The 18,625-nt window shown below is 29.0% G+C and overlaps 1 protein-coding gene across 1 annotated transcript; it reads right to left on the bottom strand.

Moving 5' to 3' along the window:
* Positions 1–12,630: 12,630 nt before the first annotated feature.
* LOC145842738 (complement factor H-like) lies at positions 12,631–14,911 on the bottom strand. Its single transcript, XM_082950217.1, has 4 exons — positions 14,766–14,911; positions 13,852–14,043; positions 13,427–13,615; positions 12,631–12,983 (listed from the first exon to the last, which is right to left on the bottom strand). The coding sequence occupies exons 1-4, from the start codon at positions 14,881–14,883 to the stop codon at positions 12,745–12,747; spliced, it is 738 nt and encodes a 245-aa protein (XP_082806343.1). The 5' UTR covers positions 14,884–14,911; the 3' UTR covers positions 12,631–12,744.
* Positions 14,912–18,625: the final 3,714 nt, after the last annotated feature.

Genomic DNA, 18,625 nt, shown 5'->3' with positions numbered 1-18,625 from the left:
TTTTTTACCTTGCTCAGCACAGTATAAAAATAAAGATGACATGCTAACTTGTGTTACTATCTATGTAAAACTAATATTGTCAATGTCAAGTCTATGTTCTGCTTTATACATGTAACGTAATATTTTTTTTCGAAAAAGGATAAAAATAACCGTGTATTATTAAGGAATACTAATGTAAAACCTAAACACTGTCTTCATTAATCATCTGTTTTAAGCCGGAACAGTACTTAAAAAAAATTGTTTCGTAATAATGACTTTTTTAAATAACTGACCAAAAAATTAAAAAAAGTGTTTTGGTGCTGATTTTTATAAAATAGTTTATATACAAATCATTCATTTTAATACTTCGGAAGGTTTATCGATTAATTTTGTTTAGCACATCGTCAGAATAAAGTTGCTAAAAACTTAATAAAGGATGGTACACATTTTAGTTATGTATAATGATTTTAAAATATCTAGATAAAAATAGATACGTCTTAAAGAGTCAAATGTAAAAATCTGTGTAAAGGTTTAAATTAGAACTAAGTTATACTTTAATGATTTAAAGTTATAAATAAAATGAAATTGTTAAAATGAAGCATTTAAGACTGTAGAAATTTTACTTAAACTAAAATAAAGAGAAAAACATCACAAAAAACAGCAACAATAAGAAAACTAACAAAAAACGCTACTTAAAATAGTTTTGAGTTGTAGAAATCTCGTTGTGTACAAACTTTCGACTCGCGAGTTCTAATGAACAATGATTCTAAAACTGAGGTATGCTAAGATTTTCTCGCTCTAGATCAGAAAAAATAATCAAACGTAAAACGTTTAATTTTTTTCCATTGTAATATAGCTAAATAGAACGATTAAAAAAAAATCACAAAAAATAACGCTTTTCTTATAGACATATAATAAACAATTATTTTTTTAGCACCTTTTAAGTTCTGCACTATATAACTTGTACACCAGTACCATCAGTTAATTCAAACAAACTCACAGTGCACTTGTTGGGTCGTTCGCCGGAGTGCACACGCATGTGGATGAGCAGCTTGTACCTCGCGTTGAACGGTTTGAACCTCCTGGGGCAGTCGAGCCAGTAGCAGGTGAACTCATCGCTCTTGCGCTGGTCGATGTGCATCTTCTCGATGTGGCGCACCAAATCGTCCTGTTCCTGATTATTGTTTCATTTTTCAATACTTTTGTGTACAATTTTTTTTTACTTAAAACGAAATGCTCATGCAAGAAATGGAATGATTGTTTCATGTAGCTTGTTGCATACAATAACCAGCTGTTTTAAAATGGAAATAGAGGCTCAAATGTAGAGTATAAATATGAGAAACAAAATTACATAAAAAAAAAAAAATCATGATAGTCTTTTTTCTTTTAGTATTTTAATTTTAAATTAAGTATTTTGAAGCCCTTCCAAGCGGGCTCAGTGAAGAATGAATCTAGTTCTATATTATTTATATATAAAAATTATTCTCCTTATCTTTATTATTTTGGTCATTTTAAAGAAGCAGTTTCTTAATGATTGATTCTTTAAACACAACTTGATAAGAGGATTGTTTTTTTTTTATGAAAGATCTGTTTCTATTAAAAAAAAGCATCTTTTTCTAAACTATGAAAATTTTAAGTGCTTAAAGTAAAAAATAAATAGCATTTTTTTTACATTATTACTTTGCAAAAAATCTTAGTTGAAAACGATTTTAAATTTCTTTTGTAATAGTTCATTTTTAAACTTATACAACATATCTCTAAACTAGAACTTGTTTTCTTGAAGTTTTAATACTGCCTAATCCTAATATAATTTAAACAGTTTTGTTGTTTTTGAATAGTTTAATTGTGTATGTTTTATTGAAATAAAAACAAAAATAATGCTCAAAAAATATTTTAGTCCAAGGACCTTGGTACACAAAAAGACCTTTCGGTCATCGAGTCGCATACCCAACTCTAATTAGAGTTATAATGAGCTAAAAAAATATCAGTCACAGTTTAAACTCTAAAACGAAAAAATCTATGAAAAATGAGATTATTAAAAAGCTTTAGAACATAAAATACTTTCTTAAAAATTTATTAAATTAACATATATATAATACTATAAATCTTATATAACTTTAAAAAAAATATATTGTTTTAAGTTTATTTATAATAAATTGTGCGTTTTTTTTATTAAGTTTGTAGTAAATAGTTATTTAAGCGATAAAAATACAGGTATGTAAAGTTTTCAAGTATATCTAGGTTACGACGAATTAGTTACAAGTACATTAATTTGAAAGCTTAAAAATTGATAAAATGCATTGGTTTTTAGTATATAAAACTTCTAATTTAAATATATGAAGTATAAAGATTTGTACGCTTTCCTTATTTATTTGAAGTAAATCATTAGGAATTTTTGTTTAATGAGAATGTCTAGTAAAGCTTTATCTATTTATTTTTATTTTACAAGCTAAAGTAAATAAGCACTTTAAAAAAAATACAATCATTTTCTTAAAAAGTTTTAAACTAAAAAAAAAAAGGAAAACTAAATTTTTTAAATTTTTTAACATGCCTAAAAATTTCCCAAATTATTGTTTTTGTTTTAATTTGACTTTAAAATAACTAAATTTTACATTTTTTTGAGCTTTAATCATAAGTTTTGATGACAAACTATGAAGAATAGCGAATTTAGTTTTTAATTATTTTAAACTATAATTGTAAAACAATAAATATCATAATAAGGTTGTAGTTTTAATTTCTAACCTACTTTAAAGTACTTCATATTTGTATTATTATTAAATTTACTTAAACATGCCTGTTGATAACTTAATTCTGTATTATTATGGTCTTTTTTTATTTAAATTGTAGTAATTACTTAATTATTACTTGAATAAATTTAAAAAAAGTACTGCTGTACAATGAAACTTTTGAAAAACTGGTTACTACAACAAACTTTTCCTACTATATTTTCTAATAATCAAAACACAGACTACGAAAATTAAGCTTTTAACCAAAGTAGTAAAAACAAAAGTAAACAATTATTTATCAAAATAATACTTATTACATTATACTCATAATAAACTGAACACGCTGAAGTTTTACATATAGAATTTAATGTGAAAAACTATTAATATCAAAAGCGCGCAGTATTTAATATCACTACAAATGAGCTCTGTAATATTTTGGTCAAATTAACTTGACAGTGGTAAACAGTCGAAAGTAACCAATTACGCGTTGTTTGGTGAAAACATCACGACCTTGCAGCTTCACGACTCTAATTAAAAGTTTATCTTGGTTTACAAATTGACCTTTAGCAAGATAAGCCGATCGCTCGAAACTCTGCGTATTTGTGTGAGAATCTAAAACATTTGCAAAAGTAGGATTTTTTTCAGTGCGCAAAACCTTAAATTTGGTGTCAAGAAGTTTTAACAATAGACTGGAAAAATTATCTTAAGATTTCTCATTACAAAACAGCAAAGTTTTTAATTTTCCGTCTACAAAGTATGAATTTTTTTTTGATTAATGTGTATGTTGTTAATCAAGATAAGCCGATCACTTAAAACTCGGCATATTTGCGAGTGAGAATCTCGCAAATTTTCAAAAGTGTTTCAGTGCTCAACGCTTCAGTTTCATATTACAAGCAACTAACTGTAGATTTAAAATCTAATATGATTACTTTTTATTGCAAAACATCAACACTTTTCTAATGATTAAACTTTGCTTATAAAAGATTTAAATTATTTTAAGTTAAACAAAAGCTGTTAAACGTGGTCTGTATTCAGAAAGGTGTAATTTTTTTCAAAGAAAAATACTAGTAGTACGTGTTGTATGTCTACAACGTATGAAGACCTTTTTTGATAACTGTATATATTGGTTTAGTTTACCACAAGTTGTTAAATTAACTACTTAATTAGTGAAAAAAAAGTTAACTTGTAAGTTAAAAGTTATCAATTATTTTAAAGCTTTTATTCTAAGCAAGCTGGTTCAACTTCAACATATTTATCACTTATAAGCTTCAACTGCTAATGAACAATAAAGTCTGATGTTGTGAGTAAACAAGTTGCACGTCTTACGTAACGTCAGGCGAATTAACGTGAAATTAACCTTCACAATTGCGGAAGCAATAAGCCGGCACAACTTCCAACAATCACAAAGTTGACGCCATTTTAATTGCCAATGTATACAGTTTTTGGCCATTATCTGATAAACAACATTAACTTAATCAGTTTTTGTTTTCAATTCAAAGTTTTACTTTTAACTGGTCTTATCGAACATAAAACCTCATGAAATATTTCTTATTGTAAACTCACCTTGAACTTGACCCCGCATTTTATCCACCTGCACACCCACCCCCCATCTTCCGACCTCGCCATGTTGCTCTTCTTGCTCTTCGCATCGCCCTTGACGAAATGCTCGCACTTCGCCACCTTGTGGCCGGACCCCGTTTCGGGCAGCGACGGGGGAGGTGGGTTGGGCGCGAGAAAACCCCCGCCCGCTTTCTTGCTGTGACTGCACGGCTGGTGTTGGTGGTTGCTTGGCAACAGGCGGTCTTCCCCTCCGACAAAAGCGCTGCTGCCCCTTGAGGGAAACGGCGAGCGTTCGACCACCATGCCGGTGTGGAGGGGAGAAAAGTCGTTGGAGGGCCGCCGCGAGGGGGCGCCAAATATGGAGTGGATGGTGGGCGAGATGCGGAAGAGGGAGGCGATCTCGTCGATGGAGAGGGGAGAAATGCTCAGCTGCCTCTTCTTCGACGGGTTGGCCGGCTTCAGGTGGAAATTCGATTGGGCGAAGTTTCCGTCGCTCGCCCAATCGAAGTTCTGCAGGTAGTTGTGGTTCGGCTTGTCGTCTTGCTTGAGCTGCTTTGAGGAGGGCGTGAGTGGCGGCAGGACCTTGTAGGGGTTCAGAAAGCCCGGGCTGCAAGGGACTTTCCCTGGGTTTTGGCGGGTGCACAGCTGGTCGACGATTTTGTGCTTTTTGTCGAAATTTTCGTCAACTGCAAAAGACTCGACGTTGACCGAAGGCACTAAGCTAGGCTGGCGGAGACAATTGACCATGTTTTTGTCAATGTTTGATATTTTCAGACCATTTTGTGTCGAGTCAGAAGTAATCTTTGTGATTTGTTCGTTAAAGTTTTTGTTGCCAGCATTTGCCGCTGTTTGATTTTGAATGCTGCTTGAGAACGTGGTCGTAGGTTGATTTTGGAAATCGTTGTGACTTTGCAAGTTGCCCGGAAAGTTTTCTATCATTTGAAGGTTTGAAAGCTTGTCTTCTTCATCAAAGCTAGCTGTAAAAAAGTTGTGTTGTTTATATTTTAATGGTTGCTTAATTTTAAGTTAACTCGTAGCTTTGGAATAAATTTAAAACTTTAATTAGCTTTTAAATACCATAAGAAAATAATAAAAATAAAAAGTTTTTACAGTGATTCAAGCTAGTATCACGTAGTAGTAGTGCTAAGGACAGCTTGTAAAAAAAAATTGCAGAGATAGCAAACACTTATTGATAAGTTTTAACTATTTTTTCTGAACATTATAAACACTAAATAACTTATATTTGTGTTAACATATAAAATTAATTCAACCTTAATACCATTGAATGTTAATCATTGAGAAAAATATTTTTTTCAAAATAGGTTGTTGTGTCAATACCGTTCAAACCTTCAAAGGCGCCTCGATTGCAAAAAGCGCGAGTTAAAATGGTCAAAGTTGAAAAAGGCCGAGACACGGGCAGGCGCCAGCCGATTTTCAATCAACCCTTACAAGACGTTTCTGCATGCACTACAAACCTCTCGCATAAACCGAAAAGCGCATGTGAATTAAAATCGTCGACGAAAAATATAAGTGGTCACGTTTCCGAGTCGCCATTGAAAACATACGAGTTACTACCACTTACACGTGTAGCGAGCGGATTAAGTGGGGATTAACCGGTTTGCAATAAGAAATAAGCAGCGCTCGGTCGTAATTAGGCGGTTTTCTTAACATATAGAGTGTTTTTTCAAACTTAAATGTTTTTTCGCTTATACAAGTAAATGTACCTGATGAATACTTTTTAATTGAGCTTTGTATTGTAACAAGTTTGAACACGAATTTCGAGCTATTTCGGTTTTTAAAGGACAAAATTTTCGTGAAGAGAAAGCTCTTTTTTTAAATGCTGTAAATAACTTAATCCTCTTTAGTTAGGCAATTACTTACAATAAAGGCATGCTAAAGAATTTAATGAGTAAACGTTTAACATCAAAGTTAAAGTGCTCAAATCGCTAATAGATGTGTCACACAGTTTATGCAAGTTTGTTTAAGTTAATAAACTAAACATGGCTTAGCTGCTAAAGCCTTTAATTAGAGAAGTCCACTTTTGACATACAAATCATGTTGTATTTAACGCTTGTTAAAAAGATACATACAATTCTTGAATATGGGACACGATAAATACAAATTGCTAGTTGTTTTCCCACCTGATTTGTAAAGGCATTTTAGTTTTTGTTTGTGTACATTCTTAAGCGGATGTAAAATGCTCAATAAGCTGTTGTAGTTATTTGAATTTTTTAAATATCTTGATGTAATCGTTTTCACATTTGTTTGTTTTGTGTAGTGTAAAACACATTAAATAGCTGGAGATAACTAAAATAACAACATTAAAACATTTTTCTAAGTAACAGTAAGAATAATTTACTTACCAAAAAATTATCTGTAATTTTTTGAATGTCAAATTCTGTTATTTTTTAAAGTTAAACAAGTAATTCCCGCAACAATCTATTGTAATTTTCTATTATCATCAAATTGTTCGCGATATACTTTTACTTTTACAGACGATTTAATCCTTTATTAAGAATGATGATAATAAGCACGCACGAGTGTGCTGTCTTTAAAGAAAAAACTTTTTACTTTCTTAATTGCTCTCAGTGCCTACTTCAGCGTGCAGACAAACAAGAAAGTTTATTTGTTTGTCACGCTATTCAAATAATAGAAACCAAACATTGCGACTAAACAAACCGACTTCCAGTTTCGATTTAAAAAGTTCACTTTTGTCATTCGAAGAGATTTAATACTTATATAACGCGAGGTGAATCGTTTAAAAGTTTTAAACGTGGGAAATGTTTATGACTAGTTTGTGTAGCGCTTTTTGTTCGTCGTAACTTGTTTGCGCCAGACGTCTTGGCAATAATGGAAAAAATAAAGGGCATTAAAATAAAAGCCCTTGAACTTCAATAAAAGCTATCTCTTTCACACATAAAACGTATCGAGTGCTGCCTAATAGCGAATAAGAAAGAGCTGGCTGCGGACGACCTTGTTTCGGACAACAATATTAAACGCCTTATCTTTGACACAAACGAGAAAAATATCAAGTTTTTTTTTCCAGAAAAGAAAATAGTCTTTCTGTTGCAGGGAAAAGTTTTTACAGCGCCCTTCCTCGCTGTCATCGAATATCTTGTTTAGTGATTTGAATTCCCATTGTGCGGGCAAAAGTTATTTTATTGGTTTAATCTGCAAACACAACTGTTTCTTTTTCTTAAACTAACTCGGTACGTTGTAACTCTGGAGTTTTTCTGTAAACTGCAGGTTTTGGTCGTAGTTTGGTATCGCGTTTGAAACGTCGTAGTCTTGCTCGTCGAATAACTACAAAATTTGTATGCGTTATCTCTTTAGTAGTTGTTAATGTTAGTCTAAAAAAAATTTCAACTCTTAAGACTTTTGTAAAAAATTCAAAATTAAAAGTATAAAAAACTCTTATGAAATTAATTTAAAATATGTTATTTTCTTAGCTTAAAACTAATATTTTTTACTATCACATTATTCGTATGAAGACTTTTTAATATACTAAATATGAATTTGTTACTCAAATTCGTTATGAGCACAAAAAAAATATTTAAGTTTTTCTGCTATTAAATCTAAATACAAAAAAATTTCTAGTTGTTTATTACTAATTTTTTTCTTTAACTCTCAGATAAACAATCGGCATTAGTTATGTGTTATTGTTAGAGTTAACCTTCATTTGTGTTTAAACATTAATTAAAGTATTGTTCAGTAGTAAGCAAGAATTTTTAATTCAATTTCTAAGCTTCTTAGTATGATAAAGTTTAACTAAACTAAAAAAGTATATTCAAGCTTTAGGCTTTAAGCTTTAAAAGTTATTTGTCAGTTTTACCTCATTTCCAAAAATAAAACAGCTTGGCTTTAGGACAAAATAAAAATATTAAAATTCACCAAGCTTTAAAAGTTATTTGTCATTTTTATCTTATTTCCCAAAATAAAACAGCTTTGCTTTAGGACAAAACAAAACTATTAAAGTTTAAACGGAACAAAGTTATTTTAAGTAGAAACTAAATTCACGTAAAAGTTAATTTCCTTGAAAAATTGACTTTTAATTTTACCAGAACCGAAACGTGTTAACAAAAACCCACGCAAAATTCATTGTTAATGCCAGAAGTTTCCGAGAACATCCCGTCTATGTTGCCGTAATAGCCGGGCTCTATCGTGTTACGCTGACAGCCGTCGAGGGAGGGGTGAAACTCGGAGGTTTGCTGGAAGTCCCGGCCCTTCTGCTGACACATTCGGTTGCTCTGGTCGACGTTCAGCTTGGAGAAGTGCTCCTGCAACTGCTGCCCTCTCGGCGATAAAACGTGGAGCTGAAAATGTTGCGTGAGTTAATAAAAGTTTTGTTTGTTGTCGTTTGTTGAACTAATAACCGAGCTGCCAAAGTGTTGTACATTAATGAAATGAAAATTTAGCGGTTTAAATTCTGGAAAAGTTCGTTTAAGTAACTTTAAACGTTATTCGTGTTTGGTTAATCACTTTGTAAAATAGTAGGAGTTTATTATCTTCAATAAATTTGTTGATAATATTATAATTGCATCTTTATTTTCAATACAAACATGTTTTTATTTGAAACTTAAAGCTTTTAAAAATGAAGTTGTAGTTTTGGACTTTCTTTGTAGTATCAATTAATAGTTTCTAAGTAATTTATTTGTAAAAAGATAACATAAGCTTTTATTTTAAAAAATTACAGTTAAGGATTAATTTAAACTGAAGAAGACACTCTTTAGATTATAATGTATAATCAGATAACCTTAATTATTTAGCTAGCTGGTCTACAACAATCGACTCAATTCAAATTTATAAATTTTTGGATGCAACAAAAGTCAAATGCTACTAAAAAAATACTAGTTTTTGTTATAATAGGAATTTTTTTATTTGAATAACTAGTCAGCGAGTCCGTTTGTTGGCAGCAAAGATTTTTGAAGAAAAAATCCGTTTTTTATGTATCTTTTTACACTTTACAAAAACCTTTAAATACTAGAATCAAAACATGTGAGTTATTTTTTCTAGATTTCAAACAGACCTACACAACCAAATTAGATTAAATATAATATAAACTGTGTCTTTTTAAATCATCGAATATTGTTAATTTTATTAAGCCAATTTTTTCTAAATGTTTGTACACAAGTCTACATACAAATTTGTTTTATACCCACAGAGGGTTTGTGTCAATAAAAGTTCAACAAAAATGCATACATGGTAAAAATTTTAAGTTTTCTTAGCATACTGATCTTAAGGTCCGTTAAAAGCTAATAATTTAAACACTAATAACTTTTTTATAAAACCATCTTTGGCTAAACGTCTTTTCACAAGTTTATTGTAAAGTTTCATTGTTGTAAATGTTACCTAAACTTAAAGACTAATGTTTAGGTTAAAGTACTGTGTAAGCTTTGTTTTCAAATATCTAAAGTAAACATTTAAAAAAACTTGACATTTTATTCCTGAGAAATTAAAAATCAAATTTTGTTTAAATGATACGCTCTGCGGTTTTTAAATGCTTTATACATGTAAACAAACCAGTATAAATCAATAAAATAATCGCATTAACAGTTGTTGTGCAAAACAACTTAAGACTACCAAAAAAATACTTAACTCTAAATAGATGGTTGTTAGTACTACTTTACGTTCTAGATACAAACCTGAATTGTGACTTACAAAAATAAACTATTTAAAACTTAGTTGTATTTTTTATGTTATGAAAGTATGCTGTAGAGGTTGCGTTCAACATTAACAGCATAACACCGCTCAAGCTCTTTGTTGCAGTTGTTTACGCTGTCAACTATTTCAAACAGAAACAATAAACACGTGACAAGCAACAACCAAATACCTCGTTTACACCTGCCGCCATCCCTTCTTCTTTGTTCGCGAAGCTTTCCGTGTCGACGATCTGAATTCTCGGCGGGTTCCCGTGGCATCCTGGCGTTTCGGGAAAGTGCGGCGATCGGATCTCGTATTTCTTGCAACTTTCAAAGTCGTGAGCGAGGTACGTTGAGTTCTGCGGGAAACATGGCTGACAACTGGGCTGCTGAAAGTCTTTGTTTGCTTTCATGCTCGCATCAATCAAATCGTCCTCGAACAAGCTGACTTCTGCTGCGTTGCTCATTTTTAAATTTTATAAGTTTTTATTTTGCAATAATGGTTGAAGTTTCGGCTGGTTTAGTTCTAAAAAAAAATTTTTTTGTTATAGCTTCACACTTTGTTTTGTAAAAGAAACAAACTTGGTAGTTTTTAAACAGTTTAGCAGCAAGTTATTGACAATTGAAACTGAAATATTTTCTCATTAATTTCTTCGCGTCAATGTTTGACGATTTATCACTATTATTACGTCATAATCAACAAAGTTTTGTTCAAATGACAGAAAGTTCAATTGTTTGCATTCACGGTGGAAATTAAACAACGCAATGAAAAATAACTTGTGTTGAACAATTTTGTTCAAAAATCCACATGAAAAAGCGAACTTGTAACTGCAGGTAAAAATTTTAGCAAAAATGTTTAAAAAGTAGTTCAATATATTTTTTGAGCAACTTGTCAAGTAAATAATTTTCTCTAACATAACGTACAGTATTTTTATAACTTTTGTTGATGCTAAAAAACTCATTAGGCAAAAACAACTAATTCATTTTTACAAAAACTGAAATACATCAGTTTAAATATTAAGTTTAATCTTTTTATTACAATACATTTAGTACTAAAACCGTATAAGCTTTTCAAAAAAATAAGCTGCGTAAAATTTATGTTTATGTTATAATAAAATTAAAGTGTTTTATAAAAAAGTTAACAAAACTTAAACACTTTTTTTTTCTATAAAAAGTATTACCTGAACAACTTTACTATATCAAAACATAAAAAAAAACTTTATATTATGCTTGAAGTAAAAACAAGAACATTTTCAACAAATAGTTGAATATTGAAAAATAAATCTTATTTGGATAGTGTATTTAAACACATTTTAAATTAAAAACCTCTTTTTTCTACCGGACTAATTAAAAGACTGGTAATTTTAACTATTACAATAATTTTAACTAAACAAAAACGAAAGCGTCTTCACTGTAGACTATTTACTAATAACTGTATGATACACTACTGAAATTTGAAAATGTTCAAGTTTTAATAAAAACACATAAAGTTTTATCGCAAATCAAACATGTAAGAAGCATTTTTATCTGCTCAAACATACTTGTGAAAGGCAAGTGCATCTCTATCGATGTGAGTAAATGCAAAATGTTTTTTTTTATTTGATGGAAACTAATTTTAAATGCAACAAAATTTATTATTGCTTATTAAAGTTGTTATAAATAACAGCAAAAAAGTGTACACGGAGTTTGATTGGAAACTAAAAGTTACCTTTTCTTATGCAAAACAAACAATTTCAAGTTTATTATTTGATTAACATATAACGAAGTTAAAAACATTATGAACGAATTTAGTTTAATAACTAACAAAAAATAAAATTGTGTCTGTATAGAGGAATGTTACTGTACAAAAGCAATTTTAAAAGTTAAATTTCAAAGCTTACCTTGGTATTAAATTGTATAAACTATTAAAGTGTTTTACTTTCGGTCACCTAATTTTCAACTTATTTTTATTTAAAATAAAATCTTTAAGCCTAAGTATCTTTACACCAGTAGGTTATATTAGGTTTTTATAGCACTTTAACATAAGTTTATCGTAAGTAAAAAAAATAAACTTTAATGAATAAATTAAGTAATATCTCATCAATACGTATAGAAAATATAAACTTTTAACAACTCTTAAGATAAATCTCACAAATATCCTTTTAGATGATAATAAAGTAACTATTTACCAATTATTTAAAAAAAACAAGCTTTAAAATTATTCAAGTAAACTAAAAAATGACACTATTTTTATTGTACTATAACGATATTTTTCCTAGTCAAAAAATAAATTATACATTTATTAACTTATACTCAGGTTTACTAGGTCACCTACGTACAGCTACGAATTATAAAACATTAATGACGATATATCGTTGATCAACATTTTAATAATGAATACCTGGAATTAATTTTTACTTATTTCTTTGTAGCGACAGCTTGCGGATTGCGTTTTTCTTAAACTAGATTTTTGTTTGCAAACGAAAAAGCTTTTATATGGTTAAAATCGACTTAAACGTTTTTCCAAAGTTTCTAAACTATCTAAAAATTTCTAATGTATTTTAAAAGCTTTAAAAATTTTTTGAAACGATCGTTAATAAAAATTCATTAAGAAGTTTTGTATGTAGTTTAACTTTTAATGAAATTTTATATAAACTAACACCAATAAAACAATTTTAAACAATAAAAAACTATTTATGAGATTTTACATAGATATTTTTTTGTTAACGAACCAACTAATATTTTATGAATATAAATTAAAACAGTTTATTCAAAAAAAATTAAGTATAGACACGATAAAAATAACTTTCAAAAAACATTTTTTGTCATATGACGTTTCTCCACCATATGACATTTCTCCATCACATGACGGGGCGGGCCTGGTTGTCTGCCACGCACACGATCGGTTGTCCGGCCAACGAAGGTGACAATTCTCCCATGACGCAAGTCCTGACGAAAATGGTTCCCTGCTGTCCGGTGCTGCCCACCTCGCACCTGTACTCCATCGCGTTTCCGTTTTTGACCAGAAAAGTCTCGGTGAGTCCCCTGACCTGCTCGGTGCCGTGCATCGTGGTTCCCGGCAGTTTTCCAACGTAGCAGTCTGAAAAATATTGATTTAAAAAAAGTCATGTTCAAAAGCTAGTTATCAACCTTCTATGTTGAAAGTTTTTAATTATCAGGAATAAAATGTTATTAAGGTATGATTTAAAAGTAAAACAAAAAATACAGAAGGTAAGACACTAACTTTAAAAGAGAGTATATTTCATTTCAATCATAAGCTGTTTAAAATAAATTTTGTCTACCATAGAGAATTGTTCTGATGATTAAATACTTTTTTATACTTTTAGTTACAAAAGTTAAAAAATCAATACTGGAAGTATGTTAAGTCAATTAAACAACATTAATATATGCATACTTACGTGCGTAAGTAATTATTTACAGTTTTATTTAAGTTAAAATTATTCAAAAATTAAATGCAACTAATTAAATTATTTCATCAAAACTGTATTTTTAATTTTATTATCACTTTTTTTTCTAACTAACGGATCTCTTGGGTGCAAACTAGCGGCTCCTCCTCCATCGACGGCACCACAGTGCCACTTTCGCACTTTCTGCTTTCAACCGCCCCCTCGTTAGGGAAATACCCCTCCTTGCAACCCAGGTTGATCGACTGGCTGTGGTACAAAACTGCGGGCATGTCGTTCGCGTGCTGAACTTGCATCATCGGGCAGTCTGTTTGAAATACGAAATATATATATATATATATATTTAAACAAAACATTTGTTTAAAAACACAAAACTTTATATGCTTGTGTATATCTTATTACAATCTTTGTTTGAAATCGAAAAAATACAGTTAATTAGAGATGAACGGCTGAATTAAGTTTAAAAATTACTTGTATTGGTGTAATGAGTTACAGATAAATTTTTAATAATTTATCTTGAAAAAAAAGTTTCAAACAACCGACCGACGCCCATCCGGGTGCACTGCAGGTTGAGGCTGGGCACGAACTCCCCGTCCACGCACTCCGTGTTGAAGGACGCCTCGTTGCTGTCCCGGTAACCGACCTCGCATCCAACTAGGAGCTGGTCACCGTGCTCGTACTTGGACTGGGCCGGGAAGACGAACCTGCCAGTCGAGTTGGTCAGCATCACGCATCCTGTTGATGATGACTTTGTTTTAATTTATGTTTTTCACATAGTTTGAAAGCTAATTACTTATGACTTATTTGTGTGTATATGTTAAAATATTTAATTAGAATTTTGAATAGTTCTTAATTTTTTCAACTTAAGTTTCAATAAATCATTAATCAGTGTTTACACTTTAGAAATATAGTTTTTTTTAAAGCTTGGTAGTAAATCGTGTATAAATTTAACTAAATTTTTAACAAAAAGTATTTTTAGCCTTTTTAGTTTGAAATATGTTTGAAATACAGCTAAACTTTACTCTTAATTCACTATATTTATAAGTATAAAGCACTTTAAGCTTAGTACTTTGAAGTACTTTTTACTTAAAAAATATAAACTCTTTTTCAGCCGCTGAAACTAGTTTGTTCTTTAATAAACGTTTTAATATTTCCAAAAACATCATAGTAGTATTTGGGAAAAAGTTTTGATTGACTGATTTATTTTCATTAAGCACTCTAAAGCAGAGCGCTTTGAAGAAAATAATAATGATTAAAGTAGACATTTAGAAATCAAAATAAGATTAATTAAGGTATAAGTTTATCTAAAAACTTTTTTTATACTGAATTTTGGTTACAGCTTTTTGTATTAAAGTTTCCTCACTGCTACAAATGCTTTTTATGCTTGAAAAAATTTCATATTAAATATAACATGCATAAACTTATTAGTTTATGACATAAAACGAGCTTTTTATAACCTTCTCTGTTGTTAAACATAAGTACAAGCACGACAACTACGGCAAGAATTGAAATAATTGCCAATGTTCCAATAATTGTCAAAACTTGATTTCTGCTTGATTTCTTTTCGATTACCATTTTGTTATTTTAGTCTTTTTATTTATAGTTTAAAACTTGAAAATTAAATAATACTTTTTATCAGTTTAAGCTACTATATAGAGAACAATGATGGATTTTTTAAAAATACAGTTACAATATTATTGCTTTCCTAGCAAATAAACAAAGCTTGTTATTTCTGATTGTTTGGCATTTGAAAACAAATAAACAAAGTTAATTTTTTTTTATAAAAAAAGTTTTATTTAACTACCCTAACTTAAAAGTTCTACTTATGTTTAAAGTAAAACTCTATAAAATAATTCAACTAACTAAACCAAGCATAAAAGTACTACAGATTAAAAATTTGTTAATTTTATCACTTAAAGTAGCCATGAATCATATTAGTTATTATCTAAATTGCTACGTAAATAACCCTTGACGTTAGTTTGTGATTAATAATACTGCAGGAGTACGTTATAAATGTGTATTTTTCCCCATTAAGACTCGCATACGTTTAATTTTAAAGCTAAATATGTTATTTGCTTAACAAAAGTTTATAAAAATAAATTAGTTGATGTTTTTTTCTCATAACCTTAGATATTAATGATTCGTATGTAATATAGTTTATGTATTTTAAGGCTAGAATCTAAAATCGCATTTTAATTTGGTACCATTATTTAGTTTATATTACTTAAAATAAAAAGTTTGTAGACTAATCTTAAATGTGTGTAAACTATTTAAAAATTCGAAAAGTTATAAGTATACTGAACAAAACCTACTTTTAAATTTTTTTTAAGTTTAACTTTCTCTACTCTAATTCACTTAATTAGTATAACATAGAATCTTTAAAAAAGCGAAAACATTCTACATACTTCTTTTAAATTCACAAAAATTTGAAGGAACTTTAAAACAGTATAAAAATTACAGCTAATTATTCAATTACTTTTACTTATCAAAAAAAAAAATAGTACAAAAAGAACTATATACAGCTAAAAAAAGTTATCTTTTGAATTCAATATTTTGTCTTCTCAAAAAAAAGTTTGAAATAAACTTAAGCTAAAATGTGTTTACTTTCAACACAACCTTTTAAGTTTATTTTATTAATAACAGTAGTTCTAAAATTTGTTTTAATAGGGTATTAATGAGAGAATTTTTTATGATGAAAATAAAAAAACTAAATTTGTTTCGCTAACTTTAGAAAGGAGCAGAAAAAGGTTTGATTATTTGAAACCAATTACAACTTGAGCTTGTAAAACAGATACTGATATAAAAAAAATTATCAAACCTAAATTAAAAAAATTTTTGCTGATAAAGTTGGTTTCAGGCTATAATAAAACTTTGTTAAATCTTTTAACTTTCAAGCAAACTTTTAAAAATTACTTTTTAAACAACTAATTTTAACAAAAATATTTATCTCTGACGAAAGAAATGTTTACCAATCTTTTATTTAAGTAAAATTTTAGCTACTTATTTTTTCTTATATTTTTCAGACTGTTATGAAAAATTTCAGAAAGTATTTTTACTACGACTTGTCGTACATTAGTATAAAACTATTTTACTTACAATACATTAACTTTAACATAAAGACGCAAATTGAAAACATTTATTTAATTTTTATAACGAACTAAAACAAAATCACAGTTAGTTGTTAGATAAAAAAAGCTTACAGTGTTTTCATACTACATTTAGTTTACACAGTGTGGTTAGAAGTACAAAGCAATACTAAATGAACACGAAATAAATAGAAAGTTAATTTATTTGAGCCTTTTATACTAACGGACTTAAAGATAAAACTTTTAAAAATAGGCATAAAAATGCAAAAATACCAAAATAAGTAAAAGATAAATAGGCTAAACTTCATCATACTTATTTATGTTGTCTATTTCCCGTTTTTCTTTAAGATTATAATTGATCTGCAAAAAATAATTTTCTTTGTTTGTATAAGATATCACAAGCTTTATGTATATTTTACTTTAACTCATTTGTAATTTTTTTAAAACAAACTAACCCAGTCGAGTAATGCGGATGAGCTTCTGCTAATTTTGTTTGCTTCATCTGTTTCCACTTTGCCTAATGTCTTTTCTACTCTCCTTACAGTTCTGTCACTGACGTTCCTGACGGAGAACCTTTTGAAGCTTGAAATTATTGACGTTTCGCCGTTCACAGCTTTGAAAGTTTTTCTTACGTAGTTCCAATCCTAAAACACGTTTGTTCGAAAACTTTTATTTTTATTTTCTGTCAAGTTTCTTGATTAAAACATTGATTTCAATATATTTCTAGTATGCAAGTAGTTTAAATTTTTTCATAACTTGATAAAACAAAACGTACTTCAAAAAATCACTAGTTTTATATACAATGCATTGTTTTTTGTTACCAGCTTGTTTTTTCATTAGTCGTTTTCCAGATGCAAAAATTAAGTAACTAATATATTTATTTATTGTTTAAAATACTTCCATATAGTTTAGTAATGACCGTTTGAAAAAATTAAAAAAATCTAGGTGTAACTAATGGGAAAAAAAAACTGAGTGAACAAAGCTTTAGAGATGAAAACGAAAATATGAAACTTTATACAAGTGTATTTTAATTATTATTTATTAAAAAACTAGATTTATAAACGATTAAAAATAATGAAATGAAACTAGATAAAATTCTATTAGTTGAAATTTGTTTGTGTAATATAGTTTAGACGCGATTATAATTTTTAACTTTCATATTTATAACAAATGAAAAAGATTTAAAAACATGCTTAAATCAAACATTATTTTCTTAACAATAAAGCTTATAAACTTTTTTGTCAGTGGCGGACATCAAACTGTTTATTATTCAGTTTAAAAACCAACATTTTAAAGTTTGTACTCATTCATTAACTAATAATACAGAATCTTACTTTAACTTGAGTCGGAGTATGTCCAAGTAAGAGTAAAGTGGAAGACATTAAGTTCTTCAAAAACTGTGGAGGATTGGAAAAACTGTTTATTTCAGTCAAATCTGCTTTGCTAATACTGTTTTTAGCTTTATAGTATCTTTTTAAATGATCTATCTGTTGTTCAGACTTCGCAACCTCAGCTTTTAGATCTTCATACCTGTGTTAAATATTATTAAAATAATTTTTCAAGTTTTGTAATCTTCTTAACAGAACTTATTTTTTGTGTGTTACAATTTGAAAATCTATAAATTTAAAAAACGTTTATTTGTTACAATAAACCTTATTATGCATGTACTTTGAACATTTTCACTTGGTCATACAAAAATTTTGTAGATCAGCTCGCAATCTTGAAGTTGCTCACAACTAACAATATATAACTATAAAAACTACAGCTAATATTTATAAGCTTATTTACATCTAAATTTTTTAAACTATAAATGAATTTTGCTTTTTGTTAAACTTTTTTGTACACAAACTTACAATGTGTGTTACAGCAATGTAAAATGTTATAAAAAAATTTATAAAAGTACAATTTTCGAAACTAGTCTATATTATGTAGAATAATAAAAATCACGATGGTTAAAAAAATAAAAATTGGTAGGTTCTCATTTCTTTAAAAATTGTAAAAAAAAAACAATAATAACACAACTTTTTAGTTAAGCAACTTCTAGTTTAGCCATAAGAAATACAAATGGTTAACATCAAAGTGGTTTAAAAAGCAATTGGAAGCATTTAAATTATGCGCAAGAATAGTTTTTATGATTTTCTTTAAGCCTCATACAGCATTAAAAGTAAGAAACCAATTTTTGTTTAGCTTTTAAAAAGTTTTAATCCTTAAAACTAATTAGTTATAGTTTG

The sequence above is a fragment of the Thalia democratica genome, chromosome 8 (genome assembly GCF_965202585.1).
Source record: "Thalia democratica chromosome 8, ktThaDemo2.hap1.1, whole genome shotgun sequence".
NCBI classification, from domain to species: Eukaryota; Metazoa; Chordata; class Thaliacea; order Salpida; family Salpidae; genus Thalia; species Thalia democratica.
Note: the sequence above shows the minus strand (reverse complement) of the source record. Positions and strands in the feature narration are given on the sequence as shown.

Bases quoted from the DNA above. Each gene is read 5' to 3' on its own strand.
- LOC145842738 (XM_082950217.1), bottom strand. From the start codon at position 14,883: ATGGTAATCGAAAAGAAATCAAGCAGAAATCAAGTTTTGACAATTATT. The intron at 14,044-14,765 runs GTTATAAAAAGC...CATCATCAACAG, and splicing joins TATGTTTAACAACAGAGAAG to GATGCGTGATGCTGACCAAC. The intron at 12,984-13,426 runs GTTAGTTAGAAA...AATATTTTTCAG, and splicing joins AGTTTGCACCCAAGAGATCC to ACTGCTACGTTGGAAAACTG.